At 41.6% G+C, this 19927-nt stretch overlaps 1 protein-coding gene across 1 annotated transcript; it reads left to right on the top strand.

Moving 5' to 3' along the window:
- Positions 1-746: 746 nt before the first annotated feature.
- On the top strand, positions 747-2862 carry MELLADRAFT_118116 (uncharacterized protein; the record flags this gene model as incomplete). The annotated part of the gene is made up of 6 exons (XM_007416537.1): positions 747-1186; positions 1263-1481; positions 1577-1831; positions 1904-2341; positions 2431-2572; positions 2658-2862. 6 exons carry the CDS (start codon positions 843-845, stop codon positions 2778-2780), a joined length of 1521 nt encoding a protein of 506 aa, XP_007416599.1.
- Positions 2863-19927: the final 17065 nt, after the last annotated feature.

Raw genomic sequence — 19927 nt, 5'->3', positions numbered from 1 at the left:
GACATCAACCAAGGGTTTTTTGCAACTTGAGAGCTCCACTGTACACATGCACTTTTTTGGACCCACTGAATTTGAGAATTGCTTTTGGGGGTCTTTTTGGGAGCTCACAAAATACGCGCTCTGCTGCTGATGCTCTTATAATGCCTGATGTGACCAGTTTCCCGTCATTTTGTTTTGGATAATAAAGAAAAATTCCTTCCGAGTAGGCTCGCTCACATGGTTCTTTTCAAGCTCTTAGGCTCACATACAGCCATTCCAACAATTAACAGCAGAATTCTTTGATTGTGTGTTGCTCTCAAGGTTAAATCTAGAGAAGTCAAAACTAGATTAAACCCAGTTTTGTACGCAAATGAACAGGGAGGCCTGGGAGGCCTGTCAATTTGAGCCGGCTTTAACTAGTTTTTGACTTTTGGATTAAATTTGGATGCAACACACCAATGAAGAATTCTACTGTTAATTGTTGGAACGGCTGTAAGTGTTATATACATTTTCATACACGTAAATGTGCAATAAACACCAGAAATTCCCTATGGTCCTTTTTAACTCTTAATCTAGTCAGGGTGAGCCCTGGTTGGCCCTGATTGATTTCTGGATCCACTCGGGTGTACCCAGCGCCGGATATTGTCCCGGTGCCTCCCTGTCACACTCGAGGCCGGGTAACAGTCCTAGTATGTGTAAAGTGATCGAGCTGTTACAGATCGGTAAGTAGATGACATGTCATGATGGTTGTCATTCCACGACGACCACTCAAATCAAACTTTCTGGTCTTCCTTACCCTTCGACATTCTCTTATATCCTCAACTTGTTCATTCAACTTCTTATATATTGGATTCGGGCCATAGATGTATAAAACATTATGGGTGTCCATCTTTGCTGGACTTACGCTCTATTCAGGTCCAGTTCATACCGAGCAGATTACTTTTCAACTTCCTAAATCAGCACAAACAGCATGTCAAGTGGAAAAATATTCAAGAAAGATAAATGTTGGAGGAAGTATTACTCGTGAACAAGCTATTCTTCATCTCAAACGCCCAAACTCTCAATCCGGAGCTTGTATTTTACCTATTGAAGACGCTCGATCAAGTTCACTTAGCGAAATGTCAGTGATCTTAGGTCAAGGTAAACAAACCGAGGGACCGAATAAAAAGATACTGGAGGTTAAAGTAAAAGGGCAGGATCTAGAGGCGTAAGTTCTTGTCAGAAGTCTTTTGTTTCCATACCTTGAATGCTTTCTCGTTGGCTGACATCGATCACGAATTTAGTGGTGTACATTATTATGAAATCATTCCGCCAAAGACCAACGAAGCATTCATTCTTACCATCAATTACCAATATCTACATCTTACAGTACCTAAACCAAGCCGACTGAGTCAACAAGATGGTCTGAAACAAGGTATGGTTTGGGAGGGTGACCTTTTGGGAGGCTTTGGATCAATGCCTCACGCTTTGGGCGATAACTTGGAAGTGACAGTAAAAGTCATGTAAGGCTTTTCCTTTTCTTAATATGATACGAACATAAATTGATATTTAGATTGAATTTCTTGTCCTCACGCTCCACAAATGACACATTCAATAGCACGCCTACTTCGCGAGTGTTTTCAAACACAAGCCCTTCTGGGTTCAAAGTTGAAACCACAAACAACGGAGTCATTTTCACCAGCTCCGCTGCCTCAACTGAGCTTGCCTCAAAGCCTCAAAGTGGACTTGTACATTATCATCAGCCTCATCCGGTAATGTCCATTGGTAATTGGACACGATTAGTCGAAGTGAGCCATTGGGGTAACAATGTCGCGATTGAAGATCAAATCTCTCTTGAGAACCGTGGGCCAGCGTAAGTTGAAAGGTACCATTGTTTTACTTGACTGTGTCGTCCACCATTGAAAACTTGCGCTTTGTTTCGTAGACTAAAGGGCTCATTCTCGCGGGTCGTTCATCAAACAGCCCTCCACACTCGTGCCCCTGGTGCTACTGCCCACATCCTCACCGGTCTCGCCCTTGACCTCCCACGTGGAGTGATGGATCCTTATTACATTGACACCATTGGAAATGTCTCTACCTCTCGATTTCGTCCTTCGCTTTCTCCCCCTATTTCACCCAATGGAAAGGAATCGAAATTGAAAAAGAAAGAAGCTAAATTCAGCAAGTTAGAACTTGTACCTCGTTATCCAATCGCGGGTGGATGGAATTATTCATTTGTAGTTGGTTATAATTTGGAAGCCGGAAGAGTTCTGAAACAGAGTGCTGCCGGAGATTACGTTTTGAAAGTGCCTTTCTTTACTAGGATTTATGATGTACCAGTTGATTTGGCTACATTGAGAGTAAGACTTCCTGAAGGAGCTACGTGAGTCTTGTGAATTCAGTCTCCTCTTTGTCCATTTTTATGCCGACTCATCCATATGAAACAATCCTTGTTTCGTTTCATGATTACAGTAACGTCAAAGCCTTTTCACCTTTCCCGACGCTCGAAACTCAAGTTGATCTAATTGACAAAACTTACCTCGACACGACCGGTCGCCCGACAGTCTTGATCAAGAAAGCACTCTGCACAGATGCTCACAGTGGTGACATTTATGTGAATCATCCTTGCCTTTTGGTTTCTATCCGACCCCAGTCTTTGACTTGGTGACTGACGTGTTCCATATTGCTTCATTTATTAGATTTCGTATTCAAGACCAGCTTATAAAAGTTTTCAAAAACCATTGGCTATTTCTGGATGGATGATGACTTTGTTTTGTTTGGCGGCTGGATTAAGAAGGTTTGAATGGAAGATTGGATATTAAAAGAAGATCATAGATTTTTGAGAAAGAAAAAATGAAAACTTTGTTACTACTATTGTTGCAAAGGACTCCTCTTTGAGAAGTGAGAATGGACACGCCAAGTCCTGATATTTTTGAAAGGATTCAAAAAAGGAGTCTCGGTTTCAAACCCCATCAGTGTAATTTAATAGGATCCCAAATAAATGCAAAACAGGAAGAAAACTGGCATAAAATTGTCAGGGGTGGAACAAGTATTGATTTCCCACTCATCATTAGGGTTTAACTCATGATATGAACATGAGGAAGAGCTCACACACAGCAGCTAGGCCCTCTGTCTCCAGGATTAAGAGTGTCCAGTGACAAAAGACAAGAGGAGAATTGTCAGGTCAAAGGGGTGTTGAGGTTAGGTCTGCTAGCTCAACCACAAACCAACCTGTGAGATGTAGACCAGTCCTAATACCTTCAAGATGTATGGTGCAATTTCTTTTTGAATGTTCTGTGAACATCTGGCAATTGTCTGATGAAGGCCTTGAGCACGTTTAATGAAAGATTCAGAAGGTTCCCCTTGTTTAAGTTGTAACTTCCTCAATTGTTTTTTGACTTGGGCAACCCAATATTTGGGCAAGGTTCCAATGGTAAACAAATCCATGACTTCAGACCATGATTTGCCTCCTAGATCAGGTTTAGAAGATTGAAACCATGCCAATGCCTGTTGATCAATTAATAAAGATCCTAAAAGCTTCAACCTTTCCTTGTCATTATTCAGATCTTTGACATCAAAGTACTGCTCTACCAACCACTGCCAGCAAAAAAGCTTGTTTGGCTTGCCATAAGGACCTTTGAACTTTGGTACCTCTACTAACCTGATCTTACGCGCAGACACTGTTAAACTGGAGTCATTGCTATGACTATTGGATGGGTCATCTGGCTGATACTGAGTAGTTGTGATTGCCGCTGATCATGGAGGTGGCAGGGCTGGCAACTTTGGAGATAAAGCTGGTAATTCTACCGGTGCCGTTACCAGCGGAACCCAGCATAGAACAGGAGTTGACTGAGCCCATGGTTAACTCCATGGCATAGGCTTATCTGTCTGAGTCATTGGCAGGCTTTGCTCTATAGTTGTTACCATCAAGACTCAATGAGCCTCGGGTCAGAATCTCCAGCCAAATTTGGAGATTTTGTTTCTCATTTTACTCATCTCATTTGGACTGTAAATAGTCAAAATAGTCAACATAGCCACATGAGCTTGTTAGTTTGCATCAACCCAAAAATCAAATTGATCTAATCATGTTCAAAATCCTAATAACTGGTTGGTGCAAGCAATTTTTGTGTAACAAAAAAAAATAACCTATTTGGGCTGGAATACTCTAGAGCTTGAAGATCGCATTCTGATGCAATTTTTCAAAGTTGAATTACACACAGACAAGGTGGTGAACATCCATTTTCCATACAAGGTGATTTTGGCAATAAATTTTGTAATTTCTGACCCAAGGCTTGTTGAGTCTTGATGGTAACAACTATATTGATTCTGAATGATAAACTGGCAGTGTCAGTGTGGGATTCAAATTGGTTTGCAAAACAAAGTTAATCACAGGTGGTAAGTTTTGATCAACCAAAACCAAGCTACTAGGTCAACAATCAGAGATGGCAAGGTTAGACCTTGATCCAGATAATTTAAGAACAGATTGTTTGAATTGCTTGATTGAAAACTAGTGTTACCTGCTGTTGCTTGTGCCGTCCGGTGTTCTTGAGCTAATTCATGAACTAAATACTCCAGAGCTTCAATTTGATCGCAATGTCTTTCAAGGATTTCATTGCGCTCCTCAGCCTCCTGAAGTTGTTGGTGTCAAGACTCAACTACTGTTCACTGACAAGCCAGTGTGCCTCATGTCTTCAAAATGTTTTCAACATGTTTTCAATCTGTTTTCAAAATAACATATGTCTGCTTTCAAGATGTTATGGGTCAGTTACTGACAAGATATTTCATACCACCAAAATTGAGATGATGTCATACAGCGGCATAAATCTGTGCAAAACTTTTCCAGTGTTTCCCCGCCAAGAATATATAATCTATTAAACTTTGTGATGTAAATTGACTGAGTTATTGAGGTTTGAAAAAAAACACCGATAAAAAATACTATTTTTGTGCTATATGCAAGACTAAAATCAGGGTAGTTTTGAAACTCTATCAATGAACATATGATCTTGATTGAATATTCTTTTCTGCAACATGATTCTCCACATTTTTGTCTCCTACAGCCATCCTTTACAAGACATATTTCCACATGTAATTGCAGATTGTACATGAGCAGGCATGTTTTTCTATGATTTGGGGATTCCGGAAGTATATGGTGAAATTCATAGAAGATGTTTTTGGAGAATACCATTTACATGTATATCAATGAATTTGGGAAAAAATGCCATTCATTTTCTCACTCATTTTCTCACAATCTGCCTCAACAGCAAAGAACTTCAGAAAATCAAACCTCTGTATACAACCAGCAATTACATATAGAAATACTGCCCATAGAGACTCAATTGACTAAACAACCAAAAAGGAGGCGGAGGTATTGATGCCCTTATCTGAACAGACAGGTAAGACTGTGAGCTCAGAGCCTCAAGTGACTAACCAACAAAAAAGGAGGTGGAGGTATCAAAACCCTTACCTGCAGCAGAGCAGGTTAAAACAGCGGAAGGATCTGAGTTATCATGTTCCTAATTGTCTATTGATTTATCAAGAAAACAAAAACAAGAAACTATCAAAATGTATCAACTAATGTAGAGTAAAATATTTACCTGGTCAGACAGGTAAGACTGTGAGCTCAAAGACTCAAGTGACTAAACAACAAAAAAGGAGGTCGAGGTATCAACACCCTCACCTGAAGCAGAGAAGGTTAAAACAGCTGAAGGACTACAAATATTGGGGAGTAACATAAGAGTCAAGAGAAAGAGTTTAGGCAAGAAACTGACTTACTCTGAGTTATCATGTTCCTAACGGTGAGGAACAAACTCAGAGCTTGAGAGTGGGCAGGTATAAGTGGAAGACTTTGGAGAGAAAGTCGTAGAGAAAAAACTAGACAGACGTTGTGGTGATTGATTTATGGGATCAATCAAAAAAAATATCATTAGTAGTTTACCAAGTTTACCAGACAAGTTTAGCAGTGAAGAAAATTCAAAATGGAGCATTTTGACCAATTGAAGCTCCTTCAGGCTTATGTATTGTTCATTGGGTCATGATGAGGTCATCTTATTTTACAACACTCATTGAAATCATTATAATTTATTCACAAATATGTTACAAAAAGAAAGAAAAGAGAAACGTAAGAAGAATTCAAAAGTGTAGGTATACAGGCTTGGAAATGGTTTTTAGGGTATTAATATTGGTTTTATGGGTTTTGTGAGGTTGAAATATGAAAGAAAAGCATTGTGTTATTCAGCAACAACTTTAATCTTGATGGCTGATAAGGAGACATGAAAGTTATTAAGAAAATGGTACTTTTTCTGAGTTGGTAAACAAGGGTTTACAGGTAATTTACATATGTAACAGTGGTATTAATAATATTTAAGGGTGCCAAGAGGATTTTCCGGGATTTTTAAGGTTATAGATGATGATGTGATATAACATGAGCAAGTAAGAAGGAGTAACAGCTGTGTAAAGGGGTGAAAAGGTGTGAACTTTGTCAAAAATGGAGGTTTTCAGATTATTACATGTGTCAAATGACGTCAGAATAGGATGGTAGATGGCTCATTCAACGCAGAAGAGGTGATTACATAATTTGAAAACTTTAAATCATTAGTAAAAGAGGTGTGTAACAAACATCATAAGAGAAATATGAAACTGGTGTGAACTTCAAATTTTACACTTACATGCATACATGTGACAACATTTACATACAAAAACCTTAACTTCACAACTCAATAACTCATCCATCACTCATCAGAAACACCTGATATGGTGCCAATTATTGATCAGTATCACGAGCTCTACAAGATTCACTTTAGTAATCCAAAATTGAAAATCATTTGCAAAAATTTGTAATCTCAAAAATAGGTTTTCAGCTAGTTTACAAGGAAAAAAACACCTGTATTCATCATAAGAAGTGCTGTACGTCATTCAACTACGCCATTCATCACTTTTGGCTGTGTAAATTACATCATACATTAGTAAGAAAGTCATTACATTGCATTATCATATGGTTTTTAGGGGTTTTTGGTCAAAATTGATTGGTTTTTGAGGTTGTTGACCATTGTAGGAGTTGTAACACATGATTATATATACTCTAGAATGATTTTGGGATTGTTTTTCCCCTTTTTCTTTATTATTTACAACTTTGTCATTTTGTTTATCATCATAAACTTATCTTAATAGTACCTGGTCACTTAAATACACCTTTTGTTACAGCTATAAAGCGAAATTCACTTTAGTGTTATAGTCAAAAAGACTTATTGGGAATGATATCAAAAAGATATTGCTTTATTTTCTTGGTTATCATATTGGAATAACACTATAGCAGTGCTGAGAGTAAACAAAATTGTGCTTTTGAGATGAAATCTGTGTACTTTTGATCCTTTAAAACATATATTTCTCGGGTGCCTTGTCAGTACTCAATTCAACAGAGTTCCCCTTTCTGATTGTCCTGTTTTAGGAGGGCAGTCTTTAGACATCTTCTACTAGTCTCTTTTATAGTAGATTATCCCCTTCACGCTCTGTATAACCCATGTTGGGTTATAAGTTCTACAATGTATGAACTAACCCAAATTGGCAAACTGCGCACACAAGTTAAGAGAGAGAAATGAAACAGGTAATCCCAAAGCATCTAGATTCTCAATCACCTCATAACCTTTTCCGTACACATCACTACCTCCCTTATCCCAATCTGTTGATTACATTCCAGATCTTACCAGCTCCTTGAAACCAACCCTCTAACTTCACTCGTTCAACACACCTCTTGCCTTCTTGTGATGTACTTGACCATAACATCAACTTTTTAACATAACAAAATTTAATTTGTATGTATATTGATCAAGCTAGAAGAGATTTGAGATTTGAATCTCAAGTAAAGTACAAAAATAGTATTTTTGTCCCGTGATTTTTTTTCAAGCCTCAATAACTCAGTCAATTTACATCATAAAGGTTGGTAGACTATATATTCATGGTGGGGAAAAACAGGAGCAGTTGTGTACAGATTTATGAAGCTGTATGACATCATCTCAATTTGGTAATATCTCAATAACTTCTCAATTTGTGGGTGATATCCATTTGATATCTGATTCAAAACAGATTAAAAACATTCTCAGGTTGCTGGGATGCACTGGCCTGCCAGTGACCTGCGATTGGGGGCTGTGTTTGCAGCTGGTTATGACGGCTCTGCCATTGGTTGTGGTTCTTTTGGCTTCGGAGTAAAAACAAAAGCTCCTGGTGGTTGCGGAGTAGTGTGTAAGTCCACTGGTTTGCTTGGTGTATCTTCCTTGTATAACAGACATTTGAAAAATCATTGAACAATCCCCTTTTAGCTGGTCATGGAAACATTGACAGGAATTGAGGATGGTAGACACGGAGTTTGCCGTACAGGCTGATCACTGGTTGATGGCAGGGTAACCATAGCTTTTCTGGATGACTGTTCATGTTATTCTGATACTAGCATCTTAGGAGCTTCCGGCTTCCAGTTGTAACGCAGAGCTGGCAGCAGTGATGTCTAGTTGTTGGCTGATTGGTTTGTTGATTTAAACAAGATTGGCGTAGGAAAGCTGGATTGTCAGAGTAGTTCTTGGGGAGATTATGCCAATCTGACATTCAAGAGCAGAACAGGAATACAGCATGGCAGGATTGACAGGTAGAGTCTAATAGGATTCAATTGGAACAGGGTGTACAGCAATTTTTTGGAAATTCAAGGTTGAGACTATGAAAAAGAAAAAAAAGGTTGTTGTTTTAAGGGTATTGGTGAAAAGATTGTAAGGTTCCAATGAGAGAACCTTCACTAAGGATATTGGTGCATCTCAAAAGCTCAGAATCACCAATAAAACATCTCTATATTTTCAAACAGCTGGCTCCCAGTAGGAGAATCTCTTTCTAATGAGCTACCAACTAACAAAGAATCCACAAAACAAGAGTATAAGAAATTAATTATAGGATGATGTGCTTACCTGGCTCCAAATAGGAGAATCTCCTTAAGGAGAAAAGTAACTTGGGAGCCAGGGCAACTAGATGACTACACTTTGAATGACTAAACCCCTAACCCATAACTAATGATGGCTAACTGTACGGTATACCCTTACACTGAGTCTGTAGCAGTCATAGAAGAAATCAACAGGCAAAAGAAATACAATTCATACCCATGAGACACTGACAATGGACTTTATTCCAAGGCTACTAAATAAGGTCCACCTGAAATTGAATGATCCATACATTGTTCGGGTCATGTTATAAAAATGCCATAGATCTTTTAGTTTGGCGACTATTTTTGGAAAAACTTGGTAAGTAGATGCAACACCACCGGCGCTCCGCCCGAGATAGCGCGGGTGGTGCGTGTGCTCCGTAGCGCGGGTGGTGCGGTAGCGGAGCGCACGCACCGCCCGCGCTAGGCCCTTTTTCACATAGTGGTTTTTCGCCCGCACTATAGCTAGGGTCAAACCCTAAGACATATAGCGGTTTTCGCCCGCGCACCGTATAGCGAATTTTCGCAGTGCTACATGTCGCCCTAGTGCCTTAGAGCGCATAGCGACAGGGCGCCCTAGAGCGCCACATAGCGCCCCAAAACACCCCCTCGTACCAATAGCAACCATTCAGTTGACCTATTGTACTACACCACCACACCCTCTGCCCTCTCACCACCTCTCCTCTCTAAACATATATCAACTATTCGAAGGAACCACTCCGACCCACTACACCACCTCAACATCGCCGAGTAGCAATATCAACTATTCGAAGGAACCACTCCGACCCAGTACACCATCTCAACATCGCCGAGTAGCCTCAAACAACATCCTCCAAGGATGCTACTGTTGTGGTATTTCAGTATGTTCAAGTGTGTCCTCTTTTGGTTATGTTGGTCAAGGACTTCCGGTTAATGAAGTTCCATGAAATTGAGTACGGATCTAGGTGGTATGAGTCAGGTGTTTACCGTGTTGGGTCTAATTAGGGTGTTTATTGTTTTCTTTCGGGAATAAGTCGTGTGTGACTTGATGATTGTTTTTGTTTCTTATTATTTCATTTTTGTGTTGGTCTTGTTTGTGTTAGCCTTAAAAGTAGCTCTCTCTCTTCACCCAGATTCTTTTCCCTTATCGAAAAGAATCTGTAAGTGATTTTACTACGTACATCCATAATCAACTATACGTCTAACATTAGTCTCGTTTCCATCACCTTATTTAGTTTACGACCTTTTACTCATCTTTATCTTTTTAATCCGTACCGTGATACCTGTTGCTTTGCACAGGTTTGTTTTTGTTCTCTTTCTATTTCTTTTCTCTTTTACTGATTGATTGTGTGGCTGCAGGTTTGTCTCTTGCTGAGCAGCTCTTAGTAGCTTTTAGTTGGCCTGTTGCCGTTACTTACCTTGACCTGATTACCCCAGGTATGCTTAGTTTAGTCTTATCGAAAAGAATCTTTTACGACCTTTTACTCATCTTTATCTTTTTAATCCGTACCGTGATACCTGTTGCTTTGCACAGGTTTGTCTCTTGCTGAGCAGCTCTTAGTAGCTTTTAGTTGGCCTGTTGCCGTTACTTACCTTGACCTGATTACCCCAGGTTTGTCTCTTGCTGAGCAGCTCTTAGTAGCTTTTAGTTGGCCTGTTGCCGTTACTTACCTTGACCTGATTACCCCAGGTACACATATTTACCGGCAACGCCAATACGCTATTTCGAGCATATCAGTTCCATTCTTTACATGGTAGCGGGAGTCTGATTTTTATATCAACTCTTCATTTCATCGACGACCTACTTTTATGCAATCAGAAGAGGACGATAATCATATCGCTGAGACCGACACCGAGTCTATCAACGGCAATCCTATTTCAACCGATTCGGAATCTGAAAACTCTAACTCGGATTCTAATTCCTCCTCTTCGACTGTCAAAAGTTTCTCTGGATTACGATCTTTGGTCTTACCATCTATCTTATCGCCCAGAATGTCTGCTGATCTTACCGGTGATGTTAATGCCACCGACGCATCGTTTACTCCTCTCCAACTCTTCGTCCATCGAACCACTACTGCTCTCAGCAAGCACGTTATCAAGAACGATCTCACAGATGATAACTTCAATCATTGGAACTTGCTTGTTCATGAAGCTATTGAATCCGTGGGCTATGAGTCCTATCTAGATGTGAAAGATTATAAAGATGAATCGCTCTCCGAAGACAAGCATAAGAAAGTGAAGTTTCTAATTTCCACTTGGATCCTCAATAAATGTGATGGAGTTAACGGCGAAAGAGCTAGAGACAAGTTGACTAAGAAGGATCCTATCACTAAAGAATTAACTATCAACTATGATCCTTTCGTTTTGTGGTCTCATTTCAAAACTTATCATGCTCGCATTTCGGAAGCTAAGCTCAAACATCTCGAAGTCGCTTTGCAGAACTTGGTTCAACTCGAGTCCGACAGTTTGAAGACCCATATCGACAAGTTCTCTACGTTATATCGTGAATATGAGAAGTTCAAAGGAGATATGTCTGACTCTCAAGCCGCTAGGACTCTCATTCAAAGTCTAAAGCCCGGGTATGAAGTTACTATCACTGTTATTTATCGTATCATCAAACCTCTCACTCTTGAAGAAGTCAAACAAGAATTACTCGACTGTGAAGAAGAACAACCTTTAATTTCCTCTTCTCATTTTCTTAAGCAATCTCATCATGCTGGTCAATTCAAGCAATCTCATCATGCTACTCAATATTCTGCTCAACCCAGTAACATGGTCAAATGCACTGTCGATCGTTGTGTAGGTAATACTTTCCAAAATCCACACAGTCCCGAACAATGTTTTAAACGACCTGTCAATTTTGCTAAGCGAGATGAGTGGATGACGAGACAAGATGAAAATAAGAAGAAATTCAAGCGTCGTAACTTCAACCAAAATCAACAAGCTCATCACTCTGAATCAACTAGCAATGTCAGAGGTGTCAAATTGGTTCGACCTCCCTTGGCTTCTGCTAATCATGCTATGACATTTTTTATCGACTTTCAGCCTGTCACCAGTCAACCTGCTCCTACTCCGGTCAATGTTGTACAACCTGTTGTTGACGTCTCGGCTGCTTTCATCCACGCCCCTGTCAATCCTGACGTCGTGTTTCCAGTACAACCTGATTTCGTCTACAATCTTAATACCGATGTTATTGATCAATCTCCTTCTGCTCAAGGCTCTGAGTTGGTGGACTTCGCTGTAGCTTCTTCTGTTACTCCCACTGAGGGTATTTGGGCTCTGAACGACACAGGCGCCTCTCATCACATGTTCAATGACATCAAGTTATTCGATGCTTCCACTGTGAAACCGCTTGAAGACACTAACAAACGCCTTCGACTTGCTGGTGGTGATGCATCTTTAGCCGTCCACTCCACTGGATCTGTGAAACTTCGTGCTGGTGACGGAACTGTTTTCACTTTGGCGGACTGTTTATATGTACCTGAACTCAGCCGTAATCTCATTGCTGGTGGTGCTTTGCTCAAGAAGGGCGTGGTCACTCTCATCAACTCAAATGATCCTGATTGTTTTAGTTTGGTTATGGGTCAATGTGCTATTTTTAATGGTGCCTTTTCCGGAAATCTCATGCTCTTATCACTTGAACCTGTGAGTTCTATCATTTCTAATCAACCACATGATCAACATTCTCACTCTTGTCAACTTCAACACCAACGCTTAGGTCATGTAGGCTACCGTTACCTCAATGAGATGGTTAAGATGGAAAGTGCAGAAGGATTATGTGACTCTCCTTCCATTGTTAAATCATGTCCAGTGTGTATTCAGTCCAAAGCTAAGAAGCTTCCATTCTCTGGCACTCGACCACGTTCTACATCTTTTCTTCAGAATGTTCATGTCGACCTTAGTGGTATCAATCGCATTTTAGGGTTACACAATGAGTCTTACTATATTTTGTTCACGGACGATTTTTCCTCTTTTCGTCATATTTTTCCACTTTGCAATAAATCCAAGGAGTCTGTTTTCAACGTTTTCATCAAATACATCACCCTGGTTGAGCGTCAAACTGGTTGCAAACTTATCCAATTTACTATGGATCAAGGTAGTGAATTTGTGAACTCAATCATGCAAAAGTACTGTGAAGATACGGGTATTGTACTTCATCTAACTGCTGCTTATACTCCCGAACAAAATGGGGTTTCGGAGAGAGGGAATCAAACAATCACGGGTCGAGCTAGATCTATGATGATACAATCAGGTGTCCCTTTGAATTTCTGGTATGAAGCTTGTTCCACGGCGGTGTTCATAACGAACCGAACTATTACTTCTGCTTTACCTCAGGGTAAAACTCCGTTTGAGGTGTGGTATTTTCGCAAGCCTAACGTTCAACATCTTAGAGTGTTTGGTTGTCTGGCCCACCTTCTCATTCGTAAGGAGCTACGTCTCGGAAAATTCTCTCCGGTTACTTCTGAAGGTGTACTATTAGGTTTTCAGGACGATAATTTTAACTATTTCGTTTTTGATCTTCATTCTCGGAAAATCGTCTTGTCTCATAATGTAACCTTTCAGGAGGATGTTTTTCCATATCTCAAAGATAAGTCTCTTCAACAAGTACCCTTGGTTACCAACCCTGATAGTGTTCAACGCCTGCCCATCGAGTCTCATAATCCCTTTCAACTTCTCGCCAATCACGACGACGACGAAGATGATTTCTGGACACTCGATAAGGCTCCCTCTACTTTTACTCCTGAACGTGTTGAGCCTGTGGACGAGCAACCTGTTACTCCCATCGTTGACATACCTCAAGATGCACCTCGTCGATCTCTTCGTGCCAAAGAGCCCACTAACTATAAGGGTATGGGTGGTCATGTCATATTTGATGATTCATCCTTTGTGTCGGCTTTCAACATTTTATCCGATGAATTCTCTGCTTCCACCATAGATGTGCCTGTTCCTAAATCAATCAAGGCTGCTCTTAGTGGTGCGGAGAAGGATCTTTGGCGTCAGGCGTGCGACAAGGAGTATAACTCACTTCTTTCCAAGGGTGTCTGGACTCTTGTTGATCCTCCGCCTAACACCAACATTCTTCGTGGGTTTTGGCTATTTCGAAAGAAATTCAATGTGGATGGAAGTGTGTCTAAACATAAGTCCCGCTTTGTTGTCATGGGTAATATGCAACAGGAGGGTGTAGACTTTCATGAAACCTTTTCGCCCACGGGTAAACCATCTTCCTTGCGTCTTCTCATAGCCATCGCTGCGACTCAGGCCTGGGATATTCATCAAATGGATGCTGTGACGGCCTTTCTCAACGGGATCCTTGAAGAGGATGTGTATATGTATCAGCCCGAAGGTTATGTTGTCAAGGGTCAAGAAGGAAAAGTGTGTTATTTAAAGAAGTCTCTTTATGGTTTACGTCAATCACCCAAAATCTGGTATGATGAAGTTGTTGCGTTTTTACTCAGTGTTGGCTTTGCTCAGTGTGTCATGGACCCTTGTATCTATACTCGTTCACTGAAATCCACTTCATCTTTTACCGCCATTTACGTACACGTGGATGATTTGGCTATCACCGGCAACGACATCGACACCTTCAAGACTGAAATCAGCCGCAAGTGGGAAATGGAGGATCTTGGGATTGCTACGACGGTTGTTGGAATTCAAATCATACGACAATCTCGACTTTGCTATACCATTACGCAATCTGCGCTTGCTCGTGCTGTGTTGGAACGATTCAATGTCACCAATCTCAAGCCGGCCTCCACACCGTTTCCTGCTGGTCTGAAGTTGTATCGTGCTAGTGATGACGAAGCTGAGGCTTTTCAATCAGAAGGACTGAATTATAGCAGCGCTGTCGGCTCACTTATGTATCTGGCTCAATGCACACGCCCTGATCTCTCATATGCGGTAGGCGTTCTTTCACAACACCTCAAGGCTCCTGCTCGTAAACATTGGGACGCTGTGTTGCATGTTTTTCGGTATCTCAGCGGAACTATCAACTTAGGGATTTCTTATAACGGTGAATTGGCTGCTCCTACAACTATCGATGGTCTCAGGAGTTTCAATCTTCCCAACTCTCACTGTGACTCTGACTGGGCCGGAGACAAGGAGTCTAGACGTTCTACCACGGGTTTTATATTTCAACTCGCTGGTGGACCCATCTCGTGGAAATCACGATTGCAACCCACAGTGGCCCTTTCGTCTACCGAGGCCGAATATCGTGCCATCACCGAGGCTGGGCAAGAGCTGATCTGGTTGCGGAACATGTTGAAGGTCTTTGGGTTTGAAGATCCTAATCCAACTGTCTTGCGTAGTGACAACATGGGGGCCATTCATCTTACCACCAAATCTATCTTCCACGCTCGTACCAAACACATTGAAATTCAATACCACTGGATACGTGAGGTGGTTAAGCAAGGGGCTTTGGTTGTGAAACATATACCTACGGATGAGATGATGGCGGATTTATTGACAAAACCTCTTGGACGACAACAATTTTATTATTTACGACAGAAACTGGGTTTGAAGCATATCAACTAGCCCTGAAGTCCTTGAGGCGGCGTGTTGTGGTATTTCAGTATGTTCAAGTGTGTCCTCTTTTGGTTATGTTGGTCAAGGACTTCCGGTTAATGAAGTTCCATGAAATTGAGTACGGATCTAGGTGGTATGAGTCAGGTGTTTACCGTGTTGGGTCTAATTAGGGTGTTTATTGTTTTCTTTCGGGAATAAGTCGTGTGTGACTTGATGATTGTTTTTGTTTCTTATTATTTCATTTTTGTGTTGGTCTTGTTTGTGTTAGCCTTAAAAGTAGCTCTCTCTCTTCACCCAGATTCTTTTCCCTTATCGAAAAGAATCTGTAAGTGATTTTACTACTTACATCCATAATCAACTATACGTCTAACATTAGTCTCGTTTCCATCACCTTATTTAGTTTACGACCTTTTACTCATCTTTATCTTTTTAATCCGTACCGTGATACCTGTTGCTTTGCACAGGTTTGTTTTTGTTCTCTTTCTATTTCTTTTCTCTTTTACTGATTGATTGTGTGGCTGCAGGTTTGTCTCTTGCTGAGCAGCTCTTAGTAGCTTTTAGTTGGCCTGTTGCCGTTACTTACCTTGACCTGATTACCCCAGGTATGCTTAGTTTAGTCTTATCGAAAAGAATCTTTTACGACCTTTTACTCATCTTTATCTTTTTAATCCGTACCGTGATACCTGTTGCTTTGCACAGGTTTGTCTCTTGCTGAGCAGCTCTTAGTAGCTTTTAGTTGGCCTGTTGCCGTTACTTACCTTGACCTGATTACCCCAGGTTTGTCTCTTGCTGAGCAGCTCTTAGTAGCTTTTAGTTGGCCTGTTGCCGTTACTTACCTTGACCTGATTACCCCAGGTACACATATTTACCGGCAACGCCAATACGCTATTTCGAGCATATCAGTTCCATTCTTTACAGCTACTGACTCCTTGGCGATTCGAGCTACTGATTCCATGGCGATTGGATCCAGTGGTTCGACCTATAAAAGGTCATTCGATTTGCGGTGAGTCAAGAGTTCCCCCACCGCTTATTCATCAGCGTTCCTTTCCTTTCCTTTCCACTTGCAGTCTCAGTATCTTTTACTTAATACTTTCTCCTTTTCCAAATAGTATCTTTTTCAAGAAAATCGCAAGTCCTTGTTATCATGAGCCCTGCCGCCGACTCCAGAAGCTATACCCAAACCACAATCCAACTTGATCCTCCTGATACCCTAGCTCCATCTTCTGCCACTTCGACTCGATCGCTTCGAGTACGGAGCCCAGTCCGACCTCGTCCTGGCTTTGTTGCCCAATCATCCGACTCGCGTCGAGCCCTTCAACTACCTAGTGTTGACGAAGATGTTTCGATTCCAACTGACGATGTAAGTGAATTTGAAACCGAGGATGATCAATCAGACGCCACCTCAATCTCAAGACTCTCAGAGACGGCTTCACTTCGAACTTCGCATATCAAGAAAAAGTCACTCAAGCCAATCAAACGTGCTATTGGCAAAGGAAAGCGCAAAGGATCGGGGTCTCGTAATGTTTCAAATTCATCACAGCAACGTCTAGCACCTGTCAAGAAGAAGAAGAAGCGAACCACGACCAAGGCCACTGATAATGTACTCGAGGTAGGTCATTGATCCATTTCAATCGATGTCTTCTATTTTCATTCTATCTATTCACTTCATCTCTCCAATCCTATCTTCCGTAAATTCTATTGCCATCTAATTGACCTCTCCTTTGAATTACTAGGACTACGAAGTTCCTGAAGGTTTGGATGTTCATCAAGACTCCGATATCGAAGTTGTTGAGACGCCTGGAGTTCGTCGTGCCCATCTTGGCCGGGTGAGCAAACTTTTGGATTACTATGACCCACCAATACACATCAAAGGCGAGGTATGTGTATCTTGTCTTTCATCTTGGACCTTGTCTCTCGCGACATGGTGAGGATGTGACTATCACTAATGTTATTGTTTCTCTCAGACTGGAGATAATCCACGTCTCTTTAGATGTAAATACTGCCGCGGATATTTTACCAAAGGCCGGCGCAGCTACTACAACTTATACTCCCATCGCGATGGATCCAAGGATCGACCTTCATGCCCCAGAAGACACCTCGCCATCAGAGAAGGTCAAGAACTCCCTCGCAGCTGGAGACAACAGCAGGATGACATCGCCCGTGTCGCCAATACACACCCCAGATCCACTCTTGATTCTTTCTTATCACAATCGACCTTCAGTGTTGAGCTTCTCAACACTGTACTGGTCATCTGGATCCTTCGCCATGGGCTACCGTTTGCCCGATTCAATGACCCTCCTCTTCGAGCAGCATTCAAGTTATCTAATCGAACTGCCACGGTGCGAGGTACCACCTGGGCGTCTGAGACTGCCAAAGGTATTTACAAGGAGCTGTCCTCTTCAGTCATTGAAACGATCAAGGTATGTTATCTTTTATTTCTATGATCAGTCTCAAACATCAGTTATTGTACTGTATTGTAAACTTACTATCATATTCACTTTCCACATCATCTTTTCATAGTCGAATCAGAGCAAATTTTGTTTACTTTATGATGTTTGGACCACCAAGGGTGGACGAAAGGCGTTTGTAGGAGTCTCAGCCACCTACATCGATGATGACTGGAAATATCAAACTCAGCACCTGACCCTGAAGCTGGTGGCCTGGCATCATGCTGGTCGATTGCTCGCCCAGCCAGTTGGCAGGTTTTTAATTTCAAATGGTTTACATCACAAGATAAGTGGTTTTTATCTTTCTCAATTTATTATTTCTTTATATCTTCCCCATTTGAGCTAACATCAACAATTGTCTTACATGTTAGCTCAAACTACGGACTCAGGAAGTTCAAATAACACGATGGCTCACGAGTTATCGGCCATGTTTAATGATTGCGAGGATCCGGTCGAATGGGACTCGACGGAAAATCAGGTGAAGTGTTACACACACAAGATCGGACTTGTGGTCAAAGCGGGCCTCAAATCTCTAGGCCTCAGTGCAGGTCACATCAAGCCAACAACCCAGCCGGGCGTGACGTTACCCACACCCATAGTGACACTGAATGATGGTCAAGATGAAATCAATTTCGATTCTTCCGAAGACAATATGGACGACAATGAGTCTATCCAAGGCGTCCGAGTGGGCCACATTCTTGATGACAACCTGTCAGACTGTGGCTTGGATCAAGATGAAGACCTATCCCTTGCTAATGTAGCTCGAGCTGTTCGAAAAGTATGTTTTGTTCTTTTACTCGTTTTCATTTGCTTGTTGATTGATTAAACGTGTTTTGATCATTATTTTGATTTGCTTTCAATGGGGTTAGGCCAAGCTATTCAACTCACTATGTACCCGAAGTTCAGCACGACGCCAGGAGTTCTTGGCTAAGGCCAAACAGTTGGATTATACCGGGCGCTCACCTATCTCTGGGTGGGGAATACGTTGGAACGTCGATGTGGATTATCTCAAACGCCTGAGCGATGCGCGCGATGTAAGTACCAGTGTGACCGTTGATTTACTATATTCCTTCCATTGACTATGACCTTTCGATCTATAGGTCATAGATGCTATACTCCTCAGTGATCGCAAGACTCGATACTACCAAAGTATCTTTATAACGCCTGAGGAATGGGATTTGATCGAGATATTGGTGAAGATACTTCAGGTTGGTACTTTAGGTTATTTTTTGTATCATCGTGATGTGTTAGATATCTTTTCCTTTGTCAATTCATTTGCTTACTCTGTTTCCTTCCTCAGGTATTTCTGTATGCCACCAAACGAATGGAGGGCAATTCAGCAACTGGCTGTGTCCTACTTGCAGAATACTCGCGGATGATCCATGATGTCGAAGTGCTTGAGAGTCAGTCGGACGACATCGAGTTGAAGAACATGCTGAAGGTCATGATCACTAAGCTTGAGGGTTATCAAGCCGAGGCAGTTGCCTCCGATGTGGTTGTGTTATCAACCATCATGAATCCCCGATTCCGCCTACGATTCTTTGATCTTAACTACCCCGATGATGTTGTTCGAGCGAAAAGTCTAATCAGGGATGCCTTTGAAGAGGCATTAGAACAATGGCCAGCTGATCCGGTCACTCCAGCATCAGATGCTATTCCCCCATCCAAAACACCTTCCCCTTCGGCCTCGCCACTTCCCACCTGTTCAGCGTACGATGTATTTACCACTCAAGTCAACTCTCAGTCGGCAGCCGACAGACGCCGAGCCGAATATGTAGATTACATCGAAGGAGCTCACTTGATGGTCACAGGACAGGACGAGCTCGACTGGTGGAAGGTGAGATTGGTTTTTGTGCTCGAATTCACCTGTGTTGCCATATGCCAGTTCTAATACTTTGGTTTTACTTATAACTTATAGGAACATGAAAAGGATTTTCCAGTCCTTGCGTCGATTGCTCGCAATTATCTCGCATTGTCTGGCACAACTTGCCCCTGTGAGCGAACGTTCTCATCAGCGGCTGATATTGCTGTGCCCAGTCGTGCGTCCCTAACCGCAAAGATGATTAGT

Source organism: Melampsora larici-populina (assembly GCF_000204055.1).
Source record: "Melampsora larici-populina 98AG31 unplaced genomic scaffold MELLAscaffold_61, whole genome shotgun sequence".
Lineage (NCBI taxonomy): Eukaryota > Fungi > Basidiomycota > Pucciniomycetes > Pucciniales > Melampsoraceae > Melampsora > Melampsora laricis-populina.
The sequence above is the reverse complement of the archived record's forward strand: the minus strand, read 5'-3'. Positions and strand labels throughout refer to the sequence as shown.